The following is a 21,631-nucleotide window of genomic DNA, read 5'->3' as shown; positions in this document are numbered from 1 at the left end:
CCAGCAACTTCCCCATGGTGGAATGCAACAGGAATGCCAGAGCCAGCTACCTGGCATTAGAGAGTCTTTGTGCGGAAATAGGAGAGGCTGAAGGAGAGAGCAGGTCAAAGAGGTTTGACAATGGATAGCTCACTTCTCAAGGTGCCCAGTCGGTATTGCAGAGCGAGTGGAAAGCAGAAGCAGGGTCAAGTCTCCTAAACACCGCAAGGTGCACCAAGGAGAAGTGAAAAAAAACAAAAAACATCAGGCCAGTTTCGCTATGCACTCTCGCTCGGTCCGGTTTTTCTCCTACTGTACAAATCATTAACTGGAGCGCTGATGTAGCAACTGATTGGCATGCATGCACAAGCACAGCTGAAATGTGTGTCTGCAACAGTTAACAGGTTGTTATGAGCGTATCAGAGCTGGAACGGTGAGGCAGCAGTTAGCCTCAAGGTGCAATTCCATTCATTCTTGTATAGTGAGAGACCAGGGGAGGAGGATGCTAATTTGAGGGACGCCGTGTGAAGATGAGGATTCTGCATCGTTGATACTATCTGATGAGGGTTTGTGGCAACAGGTCGGAACAAGAGTTCATTTGAGTGACTTTCAATTGTGATTCTGTGGAAAATGCTGATCACTGCACAAGCACACTATCTCACATGAAAAAATAAAAACAAAAAAAAATACTGGTAGGACCAGTGGAGAGGCCACCAGTGTGGAGGTGCACAGACATGGCGGTGTACATGTCAGAGCAGGAGCTTCGAGGCAGGACACTCACACACTGAGAGGCAGACAGTTACCCGGACCCCGCCAGTAAAGCCATTTCCCCGGTAACCCGAGCAGCCCCGGCTTCTGAGACGTCGGCTGATCTTCTCTGGATCCTGAGTCTGATGATAAGGAGCCGAGATAAGGCGCTAACTGAAGGGTAACGACAGAGCTATGAAGACAAGGGTGGGGCATCAGGTCATATATCCCCGCATGTCATGACCACAATTACCGAGAGGCCTCCGCTCACCTCCTGTGAGAACCAACATGTTTAACACGCCGCCGACTCCTCCCGGCTGGGAGTCCACTTCAAAATAAATATAAATAACCTCAAATATAACTGAGATTGAATCCATATCGGCCACTAAATGGCACCGTCATGTTTGAGCCGACCAAAATGAAAGCGATTCATCTGGTCCAAACCTAACCCGACCAAATTTGAACCGCACTTTTTGTTTTCAGCTCACTCAAAGCAATGGGCATCCCATTTTCCTAGAAAACTCAGCAGATGTTCTATTTATTACACTCAGACTGCCAATAATCTCGGGGAGGACAACCGAACACGTAAAAAAAAGAGGCAAGCTTTGTGTTGACCAGCCTCCCCTTCTCAGAGAGGAAATCATATGAACTCACTGGGGAAAGATAAGCCACGGCCACTCATTCTACAAATTCCAGTGAAATCACCGCAGTATATCCACAGACCTATGTGTGTTCACACCTCAAGCTGAGAAACACAGTTATGACCTACATATGAGCCAAGGGCAGCCATTTTGAAATTAGCAGATAATGTCACAGGTCACAAATCAACATTAACAAACCCTTCAAGGCTATAATCAGGAATTTAGTTAATTTGATTTTCTTTTTTATTAGGAAATATGCCGATACATTTTTAGATCTATGCTCCTTATCCCTATCTGATTTACCACTTATTTTTTTATATGAGTGGAATATCTAAATCATGCAGCAGGCATTTGCCTCCAGTACTTGTTTGCAGACTTCACCATGGTCACCAGGCCTGGACTTTGAAACGGAAAGAGCCAAAGAGAATCATTTCCTATTTGAAATGTCATCATGTACCCAAAGCATAGCTGTGTGAGCTGCTTGCCACCCCCGAGGGATCTAGAGATATGCTGTTAGATTAGGTTATATAGGATTATAGCAGATGAGGGGCAGTTAGAGCGAGTCTCGGTTTGGCCACTACAGAGGAAACATCTTCAAGTCAAGTCAGCAGGCAAGACCAGCCACCATTCACAATCTCTGTCCCGAGCAGAAAAAAAGGGAACTGTGTCGAGACGTTGCATGAATGAGTTCACTTCCTTTTTTAATGCTGTAAAAATAAAACCAAAAAGATGAAGCCGTAGATCCTGAATGAAGCAGAGAGCTAGACTTCCCTATAACGCCAAAAGCAGCATGTGTCCGTGAGTGAGTGAGCGTGCACCTCTGTGTCTGTCCACGGCTAATCTTGCAATCTGCTGCAGCATACTGCACAATATTTGGGGTGTATCAGTAAAGGCTGCATCGAGGACCCCTCATGGTCACGCTGACCCTGTTTTATACAGCCATCGAGTGCCTGTTGGCTCCTCACTTACTGCTCTGTACGAGGTGTCTTTGAGCCGACATTTGCATGTCAAGATCATCTACATGTAGAGTCTGTGCATCATAACATAACATAATATATATATATCCCAGTATACAACTTTAATATCACAAAAATAAAACCAATCTAAAGCCATGTTACTCCGTGAAGCTGTACATAGCGAACGCTAACGTGAACAATGCTAATGTGCTGATGCTAAGCAGCTGCGATGTTCACCTTCTTCGTTAGCGTGCTATCATTTGCAAATGTGCGGTAACAAAGGCTCAACTTCCTCCTAGATGTGGCAGCAGATTATGAGGGCTACTCTGCCATGTGACATGGCATTATTGGTGATTAGTATTGTGAAATAGACAAGAGGAGACCTGGAATACCTGCTAGCTGGCTGCCACTTTGGAAAAAAATCAAGTCAGGCACAGGCACTTCCCTAAGCCAGAGAAATCCTCCGCACACAGAAAAAAAAGGGAAAATTTAAGAGCTCTCAAATAGCCAAATTCCATTTTCTCCTCAATGCATCACAGTGGTGTGCTCACCTAGTAACTGGTCAACACACATCAACAATGACGAAAAAGCAATAATGAAAAAAAAAACCCTGATATATTTTCCAAAGTGCCACGCTGAGAAGGAGTAATATCATCACAGCCTACGTGCCCACTGGGACGACAATCACACCGAATATATCTGTCGCTGGAAAGAATGATATGCCAAAACAATACAAGACAAGGTGTCTTCGGCTGGCTGATCAAGGGAGAGAGCTCAAACGAAATCGTGTTTTGATCTACAATAAAGTGTCTGCATAACCGCATCTATTGGCCACAGCTCAACCTCAAACAACCGAGACACGTGGTGGGAAGGAAACAAAGACGTCCAGACGTTTGGTCAGACTTCACTCGTGTGGCTTCGAGGCTTCGCTTCCTATGTCATGCTGATGCATTGTTAAGTGTCTGTGTTGTGGTCGGCGTCAGGGTTGTGCTGCTGGACAGGTGCTCGTCTAACGTCTGTTGACACACGATCAGACAGCGTGAATTATTAATTAAAACACCACAAAGAGAATCATCACTTCTTTGTTGTTGTTTCTTCTATAATTTCCGTTGGCCTGCTTGTTCACAGTCTGGATAATAGGGATGGAAATACCAAATGTACCTTTTTTTTAACAGTTATTAGGTAGTGGACGGTAACTAATCCTCTTTATAGTTCTAACCTACTACTTTTCAGACAGAAACGTGTACCTGACAGCTTAAGTTAATAGTCAGTTTGCAAATTTAGTCAACAAATAAAGCTATGATGCATTAGTTAAATGAGCTGCGCCTCGATGAGCTAAAACATTAAAATGATGCCGACACATTAATGATAATTTGACTGGGGTGGAGGAATATTTAGTTCCTTTATTTTAGTCAGTTAAAAAAAAAAACCTAATGCAAATATTCGCCAAGTAAAAGTTATATTCTCTGATATATACATATATTATATTATCTGATTCTCTGATGAAAGTACAGAAATATTTCAGCTAAATGTACTTAAAGTGTTGACAGTAAAATTACATGCACAACGGCCCCTTTCTGTTATATTATTACAATTTTTATATTACTGGAAATGTGTCTGCCAGTTTAGCAGTAAAAAGAGCAATGAGAGTGAACCAAAATGATTAAGTTGAGACCTATAAAACAAAAGCAACAAGCTAAAGGAAATTCATAGATATGAGGAACTGCAGTTAGGTTAAAAAAATACTTCTGCAAGTTAAACAACCACTGTCAATTTTAAAATACTGATTTCAGCAGCTTTATTTGAATGATCTGAGCATGTCCTTCACGAGTGGAAGACAATGGCGTATTGCTAGTTTCCAGTGTCACCTTCTTACTTCACACGTCAGAGGAGCAGATGAGCTCTAAATGAGTCGCCTGAATCTAAACATGCAACATCCAGCCCTGTTCTTTGGTGTGAACGCAGGAGGAAGACACCCCTATACACAAAGCTGCGCCTGTGCCGCATGGCAGCGAGATGACTAAGCATGAGGCCCGCTGCCTGTGGCACTGTGCAGACATGTTCCATTCTGTCAGAGCTCTGCAGCACATAGGCACCATTTCACACGGTCCCCCCGACTCTTGGCGAGGCCACTGGGAACTTCAGAGGCTCTGCTGACAGACCGTACCGAGCGTGGCTGCGACTGCCACATTTAACCTCTCTTAACCGTATGGTTCGTACAGGAACGGCACCATAGAGCGCCTTTATGTCGAGCCCGTGTGGTTGGAGATGAGCCGCTGTTGAGGCATCAATAAGAAAAAAAACACCAAGGCACATTAAAGGGTCTGCAGTAGTGAAAAAAAGCAATGCATAAAATAACAGATTTTATTTTTGGCAGCCCAAATGAGAAAAAAAAATGACTTCATTGTTCTTCATGGGTGAGTCATATATTATACAGCAGCGTCAGGGAAATCAAGACTGACTGCAATAGCAGGTATTTCCCCCCAAACAGTGAATATCTAAGCTAAGCATTCTTTTCAAACCAAACCCCCCACCCCACCGAGTGTGTTCACAGTGTGTGTGGTCTGAGGGTGGAAAACCTGTCAGTGCGTCGAGTCTTCATCGCCCCCTGCTGGTGTTTTCAATGACTGTGTTGATATCTAAACAATCTGAATGAGCTCAGAAAAGCATTAAACATGAAACCCCTCACCATGTACAATAAAATGACATTTATAAGTTATGATTATAACGCAAACAAAGGTTTAGAAAACTCCCATAGTTTCAATATTGCACCATCACCAAGTATAATTCATCTGCATCCATTCAACCTGATGGTTCAGGTTGTCGTCCCTTCCTCTTTCTAAGCTTTTCTGTACATCAGCATGTAAGCAGTGTCACTGTAAAAAAAATAACAGCATTTAACATTTTAAAGACAGAATAAGAAATGCAAAAGAACAAAGTTATGCGTCTATGTCTGACTTAAGGGATAAAACAAGAATAAAATAATATCATTATTTGCCAAAAGCTGCTGAAAGACGATACAACATGACAGACAAGACGGATTTCCTCTGTTTATGAGTTAAAAAGTTTGGAGCCTTCACAGCAAAAACATAGCCACCATTAGTCTTTAATCTTAGGAACAGACAATAAGGCTTTGTCTGAAGATCTGAAGCCATTTCCGTAAGTAAGAAGATAAAAGCTGCGTGATGGCGGCAGGAGTCAAGCATGTAAGGCTTTAAATGTTATTAATAAAAATCTAAAAATTCTGAAAGCAACTGGAGGCCGGTTTAAGTGGGCTAAAATGGGAGTCACATGTTTTTTTGTTACTTTTTGCTGCTGGCGATGGTTGCTGTATTCCAAATTTTTGGAAAGTGAGACAATTTTATAGATGAGGCTGAACACAGGACTGGAATTGTAAATGCGAAAAGAAATAAAAGTCTGAATAGCTCTCTGTATTAGGCTCAGCAATTCATTTCAGAACATGCCGTTTCCTGCTCAGAACTAAAAGGAAAAGTTTGACATTTTAGGAAATACAATTTTTCGCTTTCCTGCCAGGAGTTAATGAGATGATCACTCTTAAATGATGTGAATAAATGGGAGTAAAACAGGTGAACCAGAACAGAGCCCTGAGGTGCTGCACGGTCACGTTAAGCCACGAAGGAAGAAGAATTCCCCATCTTAGCGTTCCACAGAGCCAGACTAGCTGAGCTAAGCTAACAGGCTGCAGCTTTGTTTCTAGCATGCAGATATAAGAATGCTATCAATCTTCACATCTATCGCCAAGAAAGCAAATGAGAGCAATTCCCAATACGGTGAAGTGAAGACTCCATATTCTTCATGTATTCCATAAGAACTTGTTTTGTGAAATTTACCTGCGATCTCCTCCATAGGTTTTCTGCACCTCTTTCCAGGAAGCCTGCGTGTTGGATTGCATCACACATTTGCATAAAACTGAATTATAGCTATACAAAAAATACCTCTTGAACTAGACAGAAAAATCTATATTTTCCTTTAGCTAATGACTTCAGAGAGCAAACCTGCAACTATTTCAGATACAAGCTTTCACAAAATGTGCATTTCATACTTTTTTGGGGGATCTAATGGCAGAAGTATGTGCATAATCACCTGAGAATAAGAATCCTGCTTCGTTACCTGAGAATGACTCGTTTATATCTACATATGGAACAGGTTTCTACGGCAGGCCAGAAAGGACAAACCAAACACTAGGGGGAGCCATTCATGTTTCATGTGCAATAACGTTTTTTTATGTAAATTATTATTTTTCAAAGTCTTCAACAAGCGTAAACCAGAAATAAACTGCATTAAAGTGAGAGATTGTGTCAGAGTGGACGTACCTGTTTGACATGGCTGTCATCTGCATAGCACCAGCACTGGTTCACACGGTTCCAGACGTAGGCAGTATAGTGCCCACACGTCGCATATCCAGAATGCACCACCACTGCATGCAGTTTGTACTTGCAGTCATTCTGGAAGAACAAATACATTTGTGGATGACAAAATATACAAGGCGCAGGTATTATTATTATTATTAATAATAATAATGTTATTTAAGTACCGGGGCAAAGTCTGAGGAGAACGCTTCCTTAAGAGAGTCAGAGAAGTCGACGGTTTCCGGAAAGGTAACCTTGCAATCCAGTTTTTTGGTGTTACCACGAATATTCCTAAACCTTTTCAGGTGCATGCACAAGATACGGGGCAGGGAGAGCAGTTTGACAGACTGAGAAAGAAAGAAAGAGTTTTTAGTTGGTGGTTTATACATCCGGTGAAGCATTTGAACCAAACCTCACCCGTTTAGACGGAGTCTTCTTCCCACATTGTTCACAAAAGCAGCAATTTATGCCCGTTAGCTCCTGGTGCTCAAAGAAGGAGGCCATGCAGTCTACCTGAAAAAGGTTCATGTAAAGAACAATTTCAGGAAAGTTTACTGTAATCGTTCTTAGGAAATGTTTTAAGAAATGTGTTTATGTTATTTTCTTTCTTTCAGGAGTTAGATGAGAAGATTGAGACCGCTGAGCATAAAGACTGGAAACGTGGAAACAGCCAGGCTGGCTGTGGCCAAAGCTCAGCACCTCTAATGCTCACTAATTAACACCTCATATTTTCTGTGTTTATTCCATACAAAGAATTAAGTGTAAATTAGTTTTGTTTTTTTACGGGGGTTAAATTATGGACTATTTCTTAACACCGACTTTGCCAAGAAAGCTAAGCTTACCAGCAACAAGCTGTAGTTTCCTCGTGGTATTGATCATCTCATCTACCTCCAAAGATATTCCGTAAAAACAATCGACATCTAAATGAAAGTGAACAGCACCAGGGAATCGTGATCTTCCTTGACGTGCAGCGGCAGGTTGAGCAGGTAGCTGGTCAGCGTCTGGACGGAGGAACACTCCAAACACTGCAGGTACGTCGCCACAGGAATCTTGTACAACATCTGGATTTCAAGAGCCTGGTAGAGAAAACAAAATACAGGCACGGTAAAGATGATGCACTTACAGTCGGAGGAATGACCAACGTTCATGACTGAAGACCAACCAGATCTTTGTCATCCATCTGCTGCTGCAAGAGGTTCAGGATGGAGAGGAAGACCTCGTCGGCGTCGTGCTGCGTATTTACTGCAAAACATTGTCAGACGTTGTCAGATGAAACGCATCAGTGTTCAAATATTTGGTACCGTTGTTGTTTCTTACGTCGAAGGCAGTTCCTGTCCAGAGAGCGGAGGAAGCCCTGATGAGAGGAATGCTGAGGGCGGTCGCTCCTCATGTCTGCGAGAACTCTCTTCAGCTGGAGGGCGACGTTACGATCATCTCCTCGCACACCGGCGGCTTCCCACCTTGTGCAATTCAGAAAACCCCATTGTTATTTTCCTAGCACCTGAGAGAAGTAGCCGTGGATCCAGACTGACACCTGTACACTCTTATCTATAGACATTCTGATCATTTATTATGAGAATATCTTGCTTGTTAACATGTGTGTTTTCATGAGTTTATTGCACGGTTCTTGTTTTATCTAGAAGAATAAAGTCTTACATTGTTATTGAGGTTTTGCACAACACATTTCTTTACTTAGTAACATTGAGAAGCTCGACCCAACGGAAGAAAGTAGTAAACAGGAAGGCGACCCACACGGGGGCCATTTGGCCCTGACGTAGACCCACAGTGGTCGAAACATGCTGCCTCTTTTAACGATTCAACCACTATAATTAAGGCTTTTTAATATTTCCTCCTTTTTGGACTTAAATTTAGGAGGGCCTGGATTGCCTTCATTTTTATCCGGATTTTTTGCCAACATTTTCCAAGAACATCCGACACGGTTTGATTTAAAGTCTAGGACACAAAGCAACCAGTTACCTTTCTCTCTTAGGACAAATAGTAGACGTGTCTGTGTCATGATGTGACATTCCTCCAGCAAAACGGAGAACTTTAAGGGCATTGACTTACCTTTACACAACAGGTTGATGGAAGGCTAGAAAGACCAAATGTGTTGGGATTTGGGTAAACCTCATTAATTACACTGTCTCTTCTGCCTGGTCCCTCACAGACACAAAGCTATTACCGCTTCATAAGTCAAGGTCATATGATTATTCGTACTTGTCTAGTAGGTCTCCTACTTCCCAGGTGGCAGAAAAGGTCTGGAGCAACGTGTTCACACAGCAGGACAGATGGTTGTTGGCGAGGCCTCTCATTCCTGTGACAGACCATCAGAAGTGTTAAAACAATCCTGTTTATGAAAACTTGAACCGAGAACGTTATCCACGGCCCAGCGAGGCCCCCAGAATGCTACAGGGGCTTTGACACGTGTGAAAATGTGACGGTGATATCCTGACGCTAAAGGTAAATGTAGCTGCACAGAACACCCACCTCACTTGCATATTTTATCAAAATAAACTAATCAATCATTTCACGGAAGGCAGAGCGACGGTGACGCCTTTGGTTTATTGATTTAAGGCCCTATGTACAGGAGATGTTTATTTTACACAGGTCCAAGGTCAGTATTTTGTTTTCTATGTCACTGCTTCGCACATGAGGGATTTATTGGTTGTGAAGAGAAAAATAATTGAGCGAAATGTGGTAAAAGTAGGAAACTCACTGAAGAAATCACACGTTGTGTGTAAGAAACTGCATTGTTACAGGTTGTGGTGGAGCCCATGGAGGTCTTTATTCACCCATATTGTTATTATAACAGCTGATCGTGTGGGTGACTGAAGAATCCTGAAGGGCCTGGTGCTGGGGTTTCCAGAGGAACATCTGAGAGTAAATATGTAATTGTACTTGTTTTCTATCCCCTGAACATGTCTGAAATCATATCTGAAGTACAATATTTGAACTGCAACTCGTTTTCTCCACTGGTAAGGCACACTAGAGGGCACTGCCTCCTGTTTTATCCATTTACTGTTTTTATTGTGCTGCGTATTTCTGTGTACTTCACTTGTATTGCAATTCTATTTAAATGTTTCATATACATTCATTTTTCACCTCATTTGCATACTAGATACAGGAGCACATCCATTACAAACACCAATACAATGCAGTCCAATACAACTAGAGCCTCGTAAACAGCGGAAGCACATCACATATAGGGCTTTTTTTGTTTTACGTGATACTCTGAGCAAAACTCATATTTATCAACAAACAGCGTCACCAGACAGGCGGAACGTGGTCTACTTACCAAAGTGATGGTCCCTCCAGTTTGAAAAACAACTATAGAGCCGTCCAGACATCATCACAGACTTAACGTCACGGTGTCCGTTCACCGCCTGAAGGTCTGGAGACAAAGCAGGACTCCTGGACTCCTTTATCGAAGAGAAGTTTCGTTTCTTCCCTGTCTTTTACAGGATTGCTCCGTTCCTCTCACAGTAAACACTCACAGCTGCAGCTCCTGCTTCACTTTCGTTTTCCGGTCGTCGCGTTGCTGGAATCGAAACTTAAAAGTTGCCATGCGCAGACTTTTTAAACCCAGCTCTGTTGTATAGTAGGACTTATGTTTTTAATAAAGGGTGATTTGAACCCAGGTCTCTGGAGTCAAAGAGCAACACCCTGAAGACTGAGCTACATTTTCTGTTAAGAAGGACTGTCACAGTAACATCTTATATTAATGTAAATCATTCCAGAGGGTATTCTAATCATTATTATTTATTCTTTTATCTAAATGTTATTACCTTCCTTTGTATTAAAAAGTATAACAAAGTTCAAATGACATGTGATGCAACACCGTTGTACGGTTCCATCATATTCTTATCTAAAATATTATCACCATCATGATTGATATGCCTATTTTTTGCATGAAATGTATAGTATTTCTTAAACATATGGCTGAATTACACGAACAACGTACACACAATGACCGGGAATGCATTCTGGTTTCAGATCAGATTCCAATCAAAAGTTAATTAATCAATATCTGAGTCAAACATCATTCAGTTCTCTTTAAAAAAATATTTGACAGGTTTACACTACAATCATACAATTCTAAAAACAAATGTAAAGAATGTTATGTTATAACTATGTGCTGCTGCTGATTTCTTGACCAGCCCAGGTCATCCTGTGGAAAAATATTTTAACCTCAGTGATGCACTTTCCTTGTTATATTCTCTTACCAACACAACAAAGTAAAAATTAACCAAAAATAATGAACGAAACAAGTTGTGATTATACAGTCTTTCAAGGTCTCTATGTGATAGCTTTATAGTACGGTGCAAACATGGCAGTCCACGTCTGTCTGAGCAGCTGGAGAAGTTTGGAAATCCACATAAATGAAGACGGAAGAGCTGTGGGGAAAGAACAGGAAGAAATGCACAGTCAAATGCTTTATACTTCAACGGAACCTTCTGATGAAACCGAGCTTCGTAGAACATTTAATCCAACCTGGATCCATGCGTAAAAAAAGCATGTAGAGAAGGACGGCAGCCAGAAAGATCTTTCGAAGAGAGAACGATCCAGAAACGGGCACCAACAGTTTTCTGTACAAAAACCTGAGCATGGCTTCAAGTTTACAGATTACAGATCCTGTAGAACAGAAACACATTCAGAAATCTGCATTCATGATTTATACTTATATAACTCGATATACTGCTTTTCATGAGGGCTGGGTTGAAATGTAAGACCTTGAGCTGAGACAGGATGTGCAGTGAGCTCAGAGTTTGGACTGATCCCAGGATTCACAGGCGGTTCTTGATTCCCTTGCTCTTTTTCTTCTACAACCTCCAGTGCCGTCTGCCTCTGGTCCGCCGTGAACGCACCGCTTCCAACCTCACCGTCGATCAGCTCCAGAGCCTCATCTCGGTGTCCAAGAGGCACGAGGACATGCAGCAGGTACAGCTCCGCCACCGTCCCGAACCCCGATACCCTGCTGTTGGAGGGGCAGTGTAACCAAACTCTGGCTGCCTCCTGCATCACGGCGGGCTCTCCCACCTTGGAGTAAAGAAGTATGCTGCATACATGAGAGAGGAAATATATTCAATGGATGTAGAGTTTAAAAGATCCCTGGGTTAATTCATTAGTCAATCAACAGAAAAATAATAAATGTTTCGGTCATTTATCAAGGGAAAAAGTTTTTCTGTTTCTGTTTATTCTTTGTTTTTTATGTATTTAATGTACACCATATATAACGCCAGAAAACAGTGAAAAGGACAATCACAATTCCCCAAAGTGAATGAAGTGAAGCCAAGAGTTAGACATATTTCCCTTTCATTTTGTTGATCAATTCATCGACCAAAAGCTTCAACTCTACTCACCACAGCTGCATTATTTTAGCTGGTATTTTCTCCTGGTAGTCGTACTGCTGAAGGACCCAGGAGAGGACACCGTGCCACTGATTCAGCTCAGCCAGTGCTTGAATCCCCAAGATGCAGAAGCCAGCCTTCAACTCTCCACATCTGAGAAGACAAAAACAGAGAAACACGCACATTGGCATAACCGTGCAGGATGCACAGACCTTACACTGAGCTGCATTTAGACTTTCACCTGTTGTCGTCGAGCTCCACGCTGCTGAGACTCTCCAGGCCTCTGTCGCAGGTGTCAAAGGCTGCCTGGAAGTCTTGGTGGACCACCATTTGCTCTGCGGCGGCGTCCAACATGCTGAACATCTGTGTTACAGCAGAAGTGAGCGGCGGGGTGCTGACTGAGACGAAGCTGCGAGCAGCAGCCATACTGGTCGAACAACCGCTCATGACAAATTCATCACCAATACGACAAAACACAAAAACTGTTTTACGACCCTAAAAGACACTGCTTTACTTTAAGCAGCTCAGTTTATACCTGTACGTGAAATACACCTGTTTGAGGGTTTGGCGTTTTGTTTACAATCCATAATCCTTCACTCTTCCGGGTTTGAGATCGCTAAGCCAATCAGGTGTTGGAATGTCAAGACTGACTGAATCAACCAATCGTGTTGCGGTTTCTTCAAACACGCGTCATCAGTTTTTCCCAACTCGTCAGCACGTGCACGGAGCAGTGTGTGTGTGTTCCGACTGTCTACGGAGGACATTTAAACAGCTAACTTAACGTTACTTTACTGTAAGTTACCGCTGACGGTTTATATGTGGAATTAATACGCTTCATTAATTTACTACGCGGAATTAGCTAGCTGTGACGTGTACGCTGGGGCTGCTTTAGTTTTGGATAGCTAACAACGCGCTAGCAAACATTAGCTAGCTGTGCTTGTGCTGCTTTAGTTTCGGATAGCTAACAGCGAGCTAGCACAGTTAACGCACATTGTGACGTTAATAGCCGTACTCTGCTAACTATGCTCATGTATTGAAACTACGGCGAAATAGTGACAATGTATACGTGTAGCTGTATTATTCTGGTTAATATGTAGACAGGGATGTTATAACTTGGATATTACGCCATATTAAGTTAGCAGGACCCTCATGGGGAAACCGTTTATGCTATAACTCACCTCCATCAAGCAATATCTTATCCTGCTGTGGAGCTTTGGACAGATAATCGCACCACCTCTCACGTTTAATACCATCTGTCACTATAATCTAACTATAAATGTCATGTGAGCTGTAGATTTGAGAACGTTCCTCCCTTAAATTGCACCTGAAACACACCAAAAATACTGCTGTTTAAAATATGTACTATAAAATATATAGTACATCACACAATATCTTAATGCATTTACAGACTGCTCTTGCTAAATTTCTTGTCCTTTTTGGGAGAATCATTTTGTGGGTGTCTTCATCAAAAAAGAGAAAGTAAATGGATAAGGAATTAAATGTGTAAGAAATTGTCCTGAAACTGAAAAATAATGTATTCATACGTGAGTGTTGAACCTCAAGTGAATAAGTGTGCTTGGTAGCTAATGCATCGCAGAGAAACTTAATATACAATCAAACAAAAATTAAATATCCATTGGAATTGTGGGGCATTAGAGGGCTGCTAAGTGTCTACATACAATTTTGCATCCAGAATGCTGGAGATTAGTTTGACGGGTCTGTTTTTGTTTTTTCAGATCATCCTTAAAATGGCAAAAAGCCTCCGAAGCAAATGGAAGAGGAAGATGCGTGCAGAGAAGAGGAAGAAATATGCTCCCAAGGAGCTGGCCCGTCTGAAACAAGCTCTGAGTCTGGATAAGAAAGGAGAAGCTGTCATGACTGACTTGGAGGAGATCGCCACCGTGGTTCCAGCTGACAAGGTCAAGAAGGAGACAGAAGTGGAAGTGGGAGCAGAAGAAGGTGAGTGAGAGGTACACAGGGAAGCTACAGCTTTTATAGTTGTACATGTCTTCCCGTTACATACTTTCCATTTAAAGTGTAGCAAAAGGTCATTTTAAACCATTTTTTGGTAGATGTGTCTTTCAGGCACATGTATTTAATATCATCCTGGCTTCCTTGAGAAGCTGAAACAAAGCAACACATTAATTAATGTTTGTCTTTTATGTAACAGATGGGAAAATGGACATGGACAGCAAGCGCAACAAGAAAACCCTGTTGGATGAGAATGGTCAGTACCCTGTGTGGATGAACCAACGGCAGGCCAAGAAACTGAAAGGCAAACGGATGGGGAAGAAAAGTGGCCAGGGCAAGAATAAGAAGGGCGTTGCCTGGTGATCCAGACAAAACCAAAAGAACTTTGCTTTGCCTTAAAGACTTTTGCTGCGGGAATACTGAAGTATTCCATGTATTGTTGTATACATGATAACTGTGGAATTTCTGCTATTGAATCTCATTCTGTTCAGTGAATTACACGATTCGTGGCTGTGCAACATAATCTGTATTCATTAAGTAATTAACTGCAGGAAAAAGATGTTTGTTCTTATGGAACAGCAGCTTCATCTTCATGTAAGGACACGTTTAGAGACGACTTTTAAGAAACCCTTAGCCCTTAGCTTGTCTAAGTATCTCATAACAATGCAGGGGATGCATGTGTTTTCTATTCCAAATTATTTTTTCATATGCTTGTTTACTAAAGACTGGGCAATATAGTTAAAATCAATATCACTGAGTTTTGTTGCATGTCATTCCTTATTTTCCCCCCTCAGTTCGTTGTCCCTCTGTAACTGGAATATTATTCCTATTTCAACGTGTGATTCATAAAATTATATATTGTGATCATAGATAAAAATAACTTCTTTAACTGATTCCTTCAACCATACTTTGCTTTCAATCACTAACTAAGAGAGCAGAATGATGAGACAATGAGATCACAATAAGATGCATTTCCAGTGAAAGATGGAAAATGATAAAACCCCTGAAGTTACAGTAAATTGTCACTGATGAAAAGTTGATGAATTAAAGTTGTTGGAACACAAACCAAACAAAGATGCTTGCCTGTAGAATATTTTATTCCGTCAAGTCGATTCATTGCAGATTAAATATCTAACTCCTTGCCACTAATAATGTCATACAGTCGGATGCTCATTGCCACAGACCCTAAGCGAGATATTACACAATAAATCTAGAAATCAGCAAATCCGGAGCCATCTTAAATCTAAGACAACCCAAGAAACGTGACCGTTTTACGTGAAGCTTGTGCACAACCTTCACTGCTCACTGCATCAGCTGAACGTAAGCAGACGGGAACAGACCAACGCGTCCGTGACACTGCCCCTTCCACCAGCCTTCGTCAATCATCTCTATGTTGGTGATGATGTCATCCGGGTTGAAGGAGATCTCATCATCAGCCTCTGTGTGGGAAAGGAGTGGAAAAGGACTCGTCCTCACAAATGTTGAAGGATAATTGACAAATGTCAAAAATGATCAACTTGAAAGGTGTCATACCTCCTTCATAGTCATAAATTGCTTGTGCCTGCAGGCCATTCGACAGGTCTTCATAGTCGTTGTCAGCTGTTAAAGAGAAACGTTGAAGTGAGTGTTTCTCATGTGAAAGGTTTGACGTTTAAACTGACAACCGGCTCAGACAGACCTATCGGCGCAGGAGGAGGCGGTTCAGCAAGTTCCTCGTACTCTCCTTCGTCCTCCTCCACAGCTTCTGACCTGTGAGGTAGCGGAGGAGCGTTCACTTCCAGAAAATCATCTGAGCGGGGAGGCAACTCCGGTGGCTCTTCGTATTCCGGTTCCTCTTCGTATTCCGGTTCCTCTTCGTATACCGGTTCCTCCTGGAAATATTACAGATGATCTTTGATTGCACGACCTAAGAAGAGTACCTAGTTCCAGTATCTTTTCTTTTCCCAAAATCCTCAAAGACGCTTCTAAATGTCTGGGTGAAAAAAAAGAATCTGTCTTTCCTAATCCAAACAAAGTTGCCAGCCAAAAATTGAGTAATGCCCTTGCGCAAATTGTACAACAATTGACGATTTTTCTTTCCTTTTTCCAACTGACGTTACAGAAAACTGCCCCACATCTACAAAAATATGGCTGGGTAAACACCTTACATTTAGAACATATTAATTCTGCTTTAAAACAAACTCTGAGTTTGTGCAACAGAAATGTGAAAGATATGCAGGGAATCGACGGTTTGATGGGGAGAAATTATCTACACTGATGGCTTTCTCTTACTTTTTATTCTTCTTCAAACTTTGTTTTGTTGGTATTACTACCAAAAATATAGAATATTGCCAGCCTTATTTACGTTCTGATATCTGATTGAATGAGACATTGAGTGCGTTTACCTCTAGTTCTGGTTCCGGTTCTGGTTCTGGTTCTGGCTCAGGTATTTCTTGTATCTCTGGCATGTAGTGGTGGCTTTCTGGTGACAGCGTTTCATACTCCACCTCTGGAGCAACATCTGGAACAGGTGGCGGACAGACTTCTTCCTCTTCTCGTCTTCTCTCCTCCTACAGGAAACACAAACTCATTAACACACTGAGCGTTACTTTATTTTGTTTGACCTCTTCATGCGTTCGCAGTGCAGCGTCCCTCGTTACCTCTTGCTGGCGTTTGGCCGCCTCTCGCTCTCTGCTCTCTCTGGCTTGTCTCCTCGCTCTCTCTTCGTCCGCTTTCTTCTTGTTCTCTTCGTCCGAAGCTTTGGCCATGTTCTCAAAACGTGCCTTCAGTTTTCCCGCACCTGCAGTTGCTGCATAAGACAGAGATGTTATACAGTGGATGACCTCTGTGCCGTTCCAGCCATTTGAGCACGGGAACACCTCGGCACTAGTGGCTTTAATTGAAAGGGTTGATCATGGTGACTTACAGGCCTCTAATGGTTGTGTCTTTTCATACGCAGTGGTAGGAGAGTCCATGTCAGAGAAGCCTGCTGCACTCTGAAAGTCAAGGTCCAGATCGGCAGTCATTCACTCTGCAATCTGTCAATACTGACTGAATGGTCAGTTAATTAAATCCGCTGCACGGAAGACTGACCTTATCCATGCGGTCTGCCTGAACTCCATAACGACCTCCAAAACCTGCTGAATAATCTAAACCGACAACAATTTGTTCCGTCAGATGTGCTGCAAGTATATTTAAAAAATGCACGCGTCGGTGTCCCCTCACCTTTTTGTGACTGGTGTTTCTCCGTCTCGCTCTTATAATCGTAGCCCAGAGCAGCTTTGTCCACTTTCTCCTTCTCCACTCCGTACTTTCCTCCGAATCCCTTTGAGTAATCTGAAAGTGGAATGAAGACGATTCAGATGTCAGTCGAGAAAAAGGAGTCAAAAACGGACAAACGCTACGACTTTAACTCACCCTTCTGTGACTGGTGTTTCTCCGTCTCGCTCTTATAATCGTAGCCCAGAGCAGCTTTGTCCACTTTCTCCTTCTCCACTCCGTACTTTCCTCCGAATCCCTTCGAGTAATCTGAAAGTGAAATGAAGATGAATCAGATGTCAGTCGAAAAAGGAGTCAAAAACAGACAAACGCTACGAATTTAACTCACCCTTCTGTGACTGGTGCTTCTCTGTTTCTCCTTTATAGTCGTACCCCAAAGCAGCTTTGTCCACTTTCTCCTTCTCCACTCCGTACTTTCCTCCGAATCCCTTTGAGTGATCTAAAAACACATGGACTGTTAGGAAGATTCTGTACTTTAATGACGTATTCACACTGTAAGTGAGAAGGTGGTCAGGCGGCTTACCTTTCTGAGATGAATGTTCCTTCACCTCTCCTTTGTATTCAAAGCCCATGGCAGACTGAACACGCAACACAAAGATGGCATTTAAAGTTCATACATTGCTTTAAAGATCCCTATCAAAAACATTTATTTTACATATATGTCAGATATGGGTTTCTCACAGAAAAAGATACATTAAATATTTTTAAACAAATGGTTAAATTACTTCTACTTAATCTCCCTTATTTTAAAGTTTCAACATCACACTTAGTTTTATACTGGACCACGATTGGCTCCCAGACAAGGAAGCAATGTCACAAAATCATGCTGGTAGTCACACTTGTTGTACGGAGATTTGATTTTGAAGTTTAATAATAATCACAACTCTACTCGTCTTCTCACCTTGTCGACGCGGTCTTTCTGGACGCCGTATTTCCCGCCGAACCCCCGCGCTGCATCTTTCTGGGAGGAGTGCTGCTCGACCTGTGCCACATAGTCGTTCCCCAGAGCCACCTGAACAGTGGAGTCACACGGGAGTGAAAATAGATCGAATCTGGCAGCGAGAGCTTATGTTGAGCATCAAAAAGAACAATCTGTCAACCTTGTCCATTCGGTCCTTTTCGACTCCAAACTTCCCTCCATATCCGTACGACGCTTTGGGAGTTTGGTCCTTCTGCTTGCCCTGCTCGTGCTCCATGGCCACTTTGTTCCTGAGCTCTGCAACACTGGCAGGTCACACAGAGGTCAAACACACTGATACACACCAGTACACAAACTAACTACTGATCAAGTCAGGATTTATAAAAGTTAATACGCTGTGAATAGATTTCAGTACAGATACTATGCAGGTTGTCCCAGCTGTGCTGCTGGAGGAGGATAAACACCCAACACAGGATGCATTTGCATTTAATGCATTTAAAAATGTCCCAGCGGGGGTCATGACTTCACTCACTAATGTAGAAATATTTGACTTTTCAGAAAGAGCTACCTACACTTGTGAGCAAGTGTCATGGCCGTACATTACCCATATTAGGAAAGACTTGCTGCCTGACAGCTTGTTCTCTGCTCTCACTTCCTCTTCCTGTCGCTACGCAGCGCCCACTCTGACCTGTTTTCCTCTAGACGAAGGTTCAGACACCGAGGTGTCTTACCTGATGTGCTCCTTCCTTCCTGAGCCCTCGATGGTCTTCGCCCCCCACCTCTGCTCCTGCTCCGATACGTCATTCTGCAACACACAAGTAAAAAAAAAAAAAAAAGGGTTAGACTGATGGTAGACAGTGGTGGGTAGCTCCAGGAAGTATGCAGTACCTCAAAGTCAGGGTCTGTCTCCCAGTCGTCCCCCTCTGCTGCCACCTTCACCGTCACGTTGTGGCCCACAGCTGACTTCCACATCTGGGGAAGTAAAACACCATGATCTTTAATGTATTGATGCACTGACAATCTATTCTCTGTCTATTTATGAGTGTACAGCCACAATCGTGTTCTGCATTTGCTCAAGTCACAAAAAGGAAGTCATTTTTGACATTTCCCCATAATGAAACACACTTCATGTAGTAAAAAGAGACTAAAATGCTGAACATATTAACATATTATTTAAGAGAAAGACGTTTTGCAGAGTTTAAAAAGCATACAAATGTTCTCTATATTCATGTAATTATTAAAAGGTCACTAGCTTTCACTTTTAATATATTTTATGTATATATACACACATTCACAGGTAACTACATAGTGATATATAAATGCTACCTAATGTTAGCCTTTCCCCTCTTACTGTATTGTTTAATGCCAACACTTTTTCTAACGGTTTGCTGAAACTGACGTTACGTGTCTGAGTAAATCTGCTTCCTTAATGCAGTTTAAAGAGTCGACACAAATACACGCACACACACACACAGGCTTCTTACAGTTCATTTGAATAAAACAACCTTACCTTGTAGTTGTCAGGTTGATATAGCCGTGTTTAGGTGGATATTACACCGACAAAGTGTTCCTGAACTTCTTCACTCAAGTTGTGACAGTTTGATGGGCGACAAGTGAACGCGCATCTCGCGTACGTGAACGCGCGCCGGTGTTTTCCTTCCATATTTTTTTTATCGCACTTTATTTAATCACATGTATACGGCTTTGCTGTTGTAACAAAACATATGTATATTTGGGATAAAAAATATTGCAGACATAACTAAATCGATAAATGCAGGTCCAATATATAGGGGAGACCGGGGATGATAGTAACACCTTTTGTTTGAGCAAGTGTAACTCAGTGGTTGTTGGTGCTAGAGATCTCAAATTTTGACAGGTGGTACCCATATTTGTCTGCTGTGAATGACATACACTTGGACTTCTACTACACCATCACAGATTATGTAAATTAATGTCAAACACAAAGAGGTATGTTGTTACAACCTACCCCAATACCGGGGTGAATTGTAACACTACTTGAGGATGGATGTAACAATTAAATTATTATACTTAAAAAAAGATCTACACTAAAAATGTATGCAAGAACTTTAATGAATAATAAAGAAGGAACCATAAACTTGGCAGAATACAAAAATAATGATAAAAAATAAATAAAAAGTATAAGTAAAATACAGTTAAAATAAATACAATAAAATAAATACATATATATAACATAAAATAAAGAAAATAAAGAATAATAAAGTATAAACTGGTGTCTGTTGTTTGTGTGTTTTGTAGCCTGAAACATGTTAATGTGAAGTATTTGAACACTTGAATTTCTGTGGAACAAACCACTTTTGAACAGTGTGGTGCAAAGCTGCACTAAATACTTAGTAAGAACTAAAAGGCGTTTGAATAGTTGAACTGCCTATTTTGAACAGTGTGTTTTTAAGGTGCAGAAGATAGCAAACTGCCTAAGGCACATATGTTTAATTAGATAGGCAGTTGTGGCAAATGTAGTTGTCCTTGCCTGGGGTGCAGGCTTCATGGGCCCAAAATCTACAATGCTGACATCTGATCCACACTTCCCTTGGCCGTGAGTTATCAAAGTGCTCCAAGCACACAATGCAGACATTTTCATTGTCTGAGGAGTTGGCATCTTCAGTGTCATCAGGCTTGGGCCTTTTCTTTGCCGCTTTCTTCTTGCTTATCACAAAATGTCAACATATGGGGAAGGTTGTAACACTTTTTAAGAACAGTTACAACCATCCCCATGCCAGGCAGCCATTAAAAAGCTAACCATTTTTAGCATTTAGCTTCAAAGCTAGCACTAATGCAACACATCAAATTAAACTACAGAAACTACTACTTGAGCTTATGTAAGTGAAACAACTGTATCAACAACACAATGGACACTATGCAAAAAATAGTTGTGATGGAAACTTTTACTTTCTTACCTGAAAAATAGTTTTTTGGCTCCAGAACAGACAGTTTTCAACTCAGAGACATGAGGCTTCACCAGTGAGGTCAATTTGTCAGTGGGCATGGACTGTATTGATGACATCACCACAGCTCGTTTCTGATTGGTCAAACTGAGAGCGTTACAACTATCCCTTTGTTGCAACCATCCCCGGTCTCCCCTACGTTTATTTTTTATTCTGTGCTATAAGTACTTTTGCAAAAAGTAACAGTGGCTTAAGTGTCAGCAAAAACAGTGTTTACATCATGCTTCCTCTCATATAGAGAAGCATTGTATTTAATAAGACAATGGGCTTAATCAGTATGTCATCATGACGTCCCACATTTATGTTTGCTGAAATGATAAAAATCACTGAGTAATGATAATCCATTTCTTAATTACTTCACGAATAAAAGGAACAAATTTGTGCTTTAATTTAAATTCAAAATAAACTGAGCCCAAATCAACAGTAAACAAAAGTCCTACTGTAGGTCCAAAAAAATA

At 41.7% G+C, this 21,631-nt stretch overlaps 4 protein-coding genes across 8 annotated transcripts; 1 reads left to right on the top strand and 3 right to left on the bottom strand.

Moving 5' to 3' along the window:
- Window positions 1-4,671: 4,671 nt before the first annotated feature.
- usp18 (ubiquitin specific peptidase 18) lies at window positions 4,672-10,183 on the bottom strand. The gene is made up of 10 exons (XM_084038683.1): window positions 9,989-10,183; window positions 8,911-9,007; window positions 8,011-8,153; window positions 7,856-7,935; window positions 7,635-7,769; window positions 7,111-7,206; window positions 6,879-7,040; window positions 6,658-6,789; window positions 6,175-6,218; window positions 4,672-5,199 (listed from the first exon to the last, which is right to left on the bottom strand). Exons 1-10 carry the CDS (start codon window positions 10,041-10,043, stop codon window positions 5,163-5,165), a joined length of 981 nt encoding a protein of 326 aa, XP_083894809.1. The 5' UTR covers window positions 10,044-10,183; the 3' UTR covers window positions 4,672-5,162.
- Window positions 10,184-10,519: 336 nt separating this feature from the next.
- On the bottom strand, window positions 10,520-12,602 carry pex26 (peroxisomal biogenesis factor 26). The gene is made up of 5 exons (XM_084038453.1): window positions 12,283-12,602; window positions 12,054-12,194; window positions 11,424-11,749; window positions 11,185-11,325; window positions 10,520-11,087 (listed from the first exon to the last, which is right to left on the bottom strand). Exons 1-5 carry the CDS (start codon window positions 12,486-12,488, stop codon window positions 10,990-10,992), a joined length of 912 nt encoding a protein of 303 aa, XP_083894579.1. The 5' UTR covers window positions 12,489-12,602; the 3' UTR covers window positions 10,520-10,989.
- Window positions 12,603-12,728: 126 nt separating this feature from the next.
- On the top strand, window positions 12,729-14,769 carry llph (LLP homolog, long-term synaptic facilitation factor). The gene is made up of 3 exons (XM_084039281.1): window positions 12,729-12,834; window positions 13,778-14,000; window positions 14,212-14,769. Exons 2-3 carry the CDS (start codon window positions 13,790-13,792, stop codon window positions 14,373-14,375), a joined length of 375 nt encoding a protein of 124 aa, XP_083895407.1. The 5' UTR covers window positions 12,729-12,834; window positions 13,778-13,789; the 3' UTR covers window positions 14,376-14,769.
- Window positions 14,770-15,091: 322 nt separating this feature from the next.
- hcls1 (hematopoietic cell-specific Lyn substrate 1) lies at window positions 15,092-19,823 on the bottom strand. 5 transcript variants are annotated; one of them, XM_084039279.1, is made up of 16 exons: window positions 19,700-19,823; window positions 19,078-19,161; window positions 18,921-18,994; window positions 18,371-18,494; window positions 18,172-18,282; window positions 17,794-17,848; window positions 17,599-17,709; window positions 17,409-17,519; window positions 17,217-17,327; window positions 17,085-17,140; window positions 16,918-16,987; window positions 16,652-16,800; window positions 16,397-16,561; window positions 15,691-15,883; window positions 15,546-15,611; window positions 15,092-15,451 (listed from the first exon to the last, which is right to left on the bottom strand). In XM_084039279.1, exons 2-16 carry the CDS (start codon window positions 19,159-19,161, stop codon window positions 15,315-15,317), a joined length of 1,617 nt encoding a protein of 538 aa, XP_083895405.1. In that variant the 5' UTR covers window positions 19,700-19,823; the 3' UTR covers window positions 15,092-15,314. The 5 variants fall into 5 exon arrangements, with proteins under 5 accessions (XP_083895405.1, XP_083895402.1, XP_083895403.1 ...); XM_084039276.1 differs by having other exon boundaries at window positions 17,599-17,848; XM_084039277.1 differs by having other exon boundaries at window positions 15,691-15,865; window positions 17,599-17,848.
- Between the last annotated feature and the right edge of the window lie 1,808 nt (window positions 19,824-21,631).

This window comes from Eutrigla gurnardus (genome assembly GCF_963514095.1).
Source record: "Eutrigla gurnardus genome assembly, chromosome: 21".
NCBI lineage: Eukaryota > Metazoa > Chordata > Actinopteri > Perciformes > Triglidae > Eutrigla > Eutrigla gurnardus.
The sequence above is the reverse complement of the archived record's forward strand: the minus strand, read 5'-3'. Positions and strand labels throughout refer to the sequence as shown.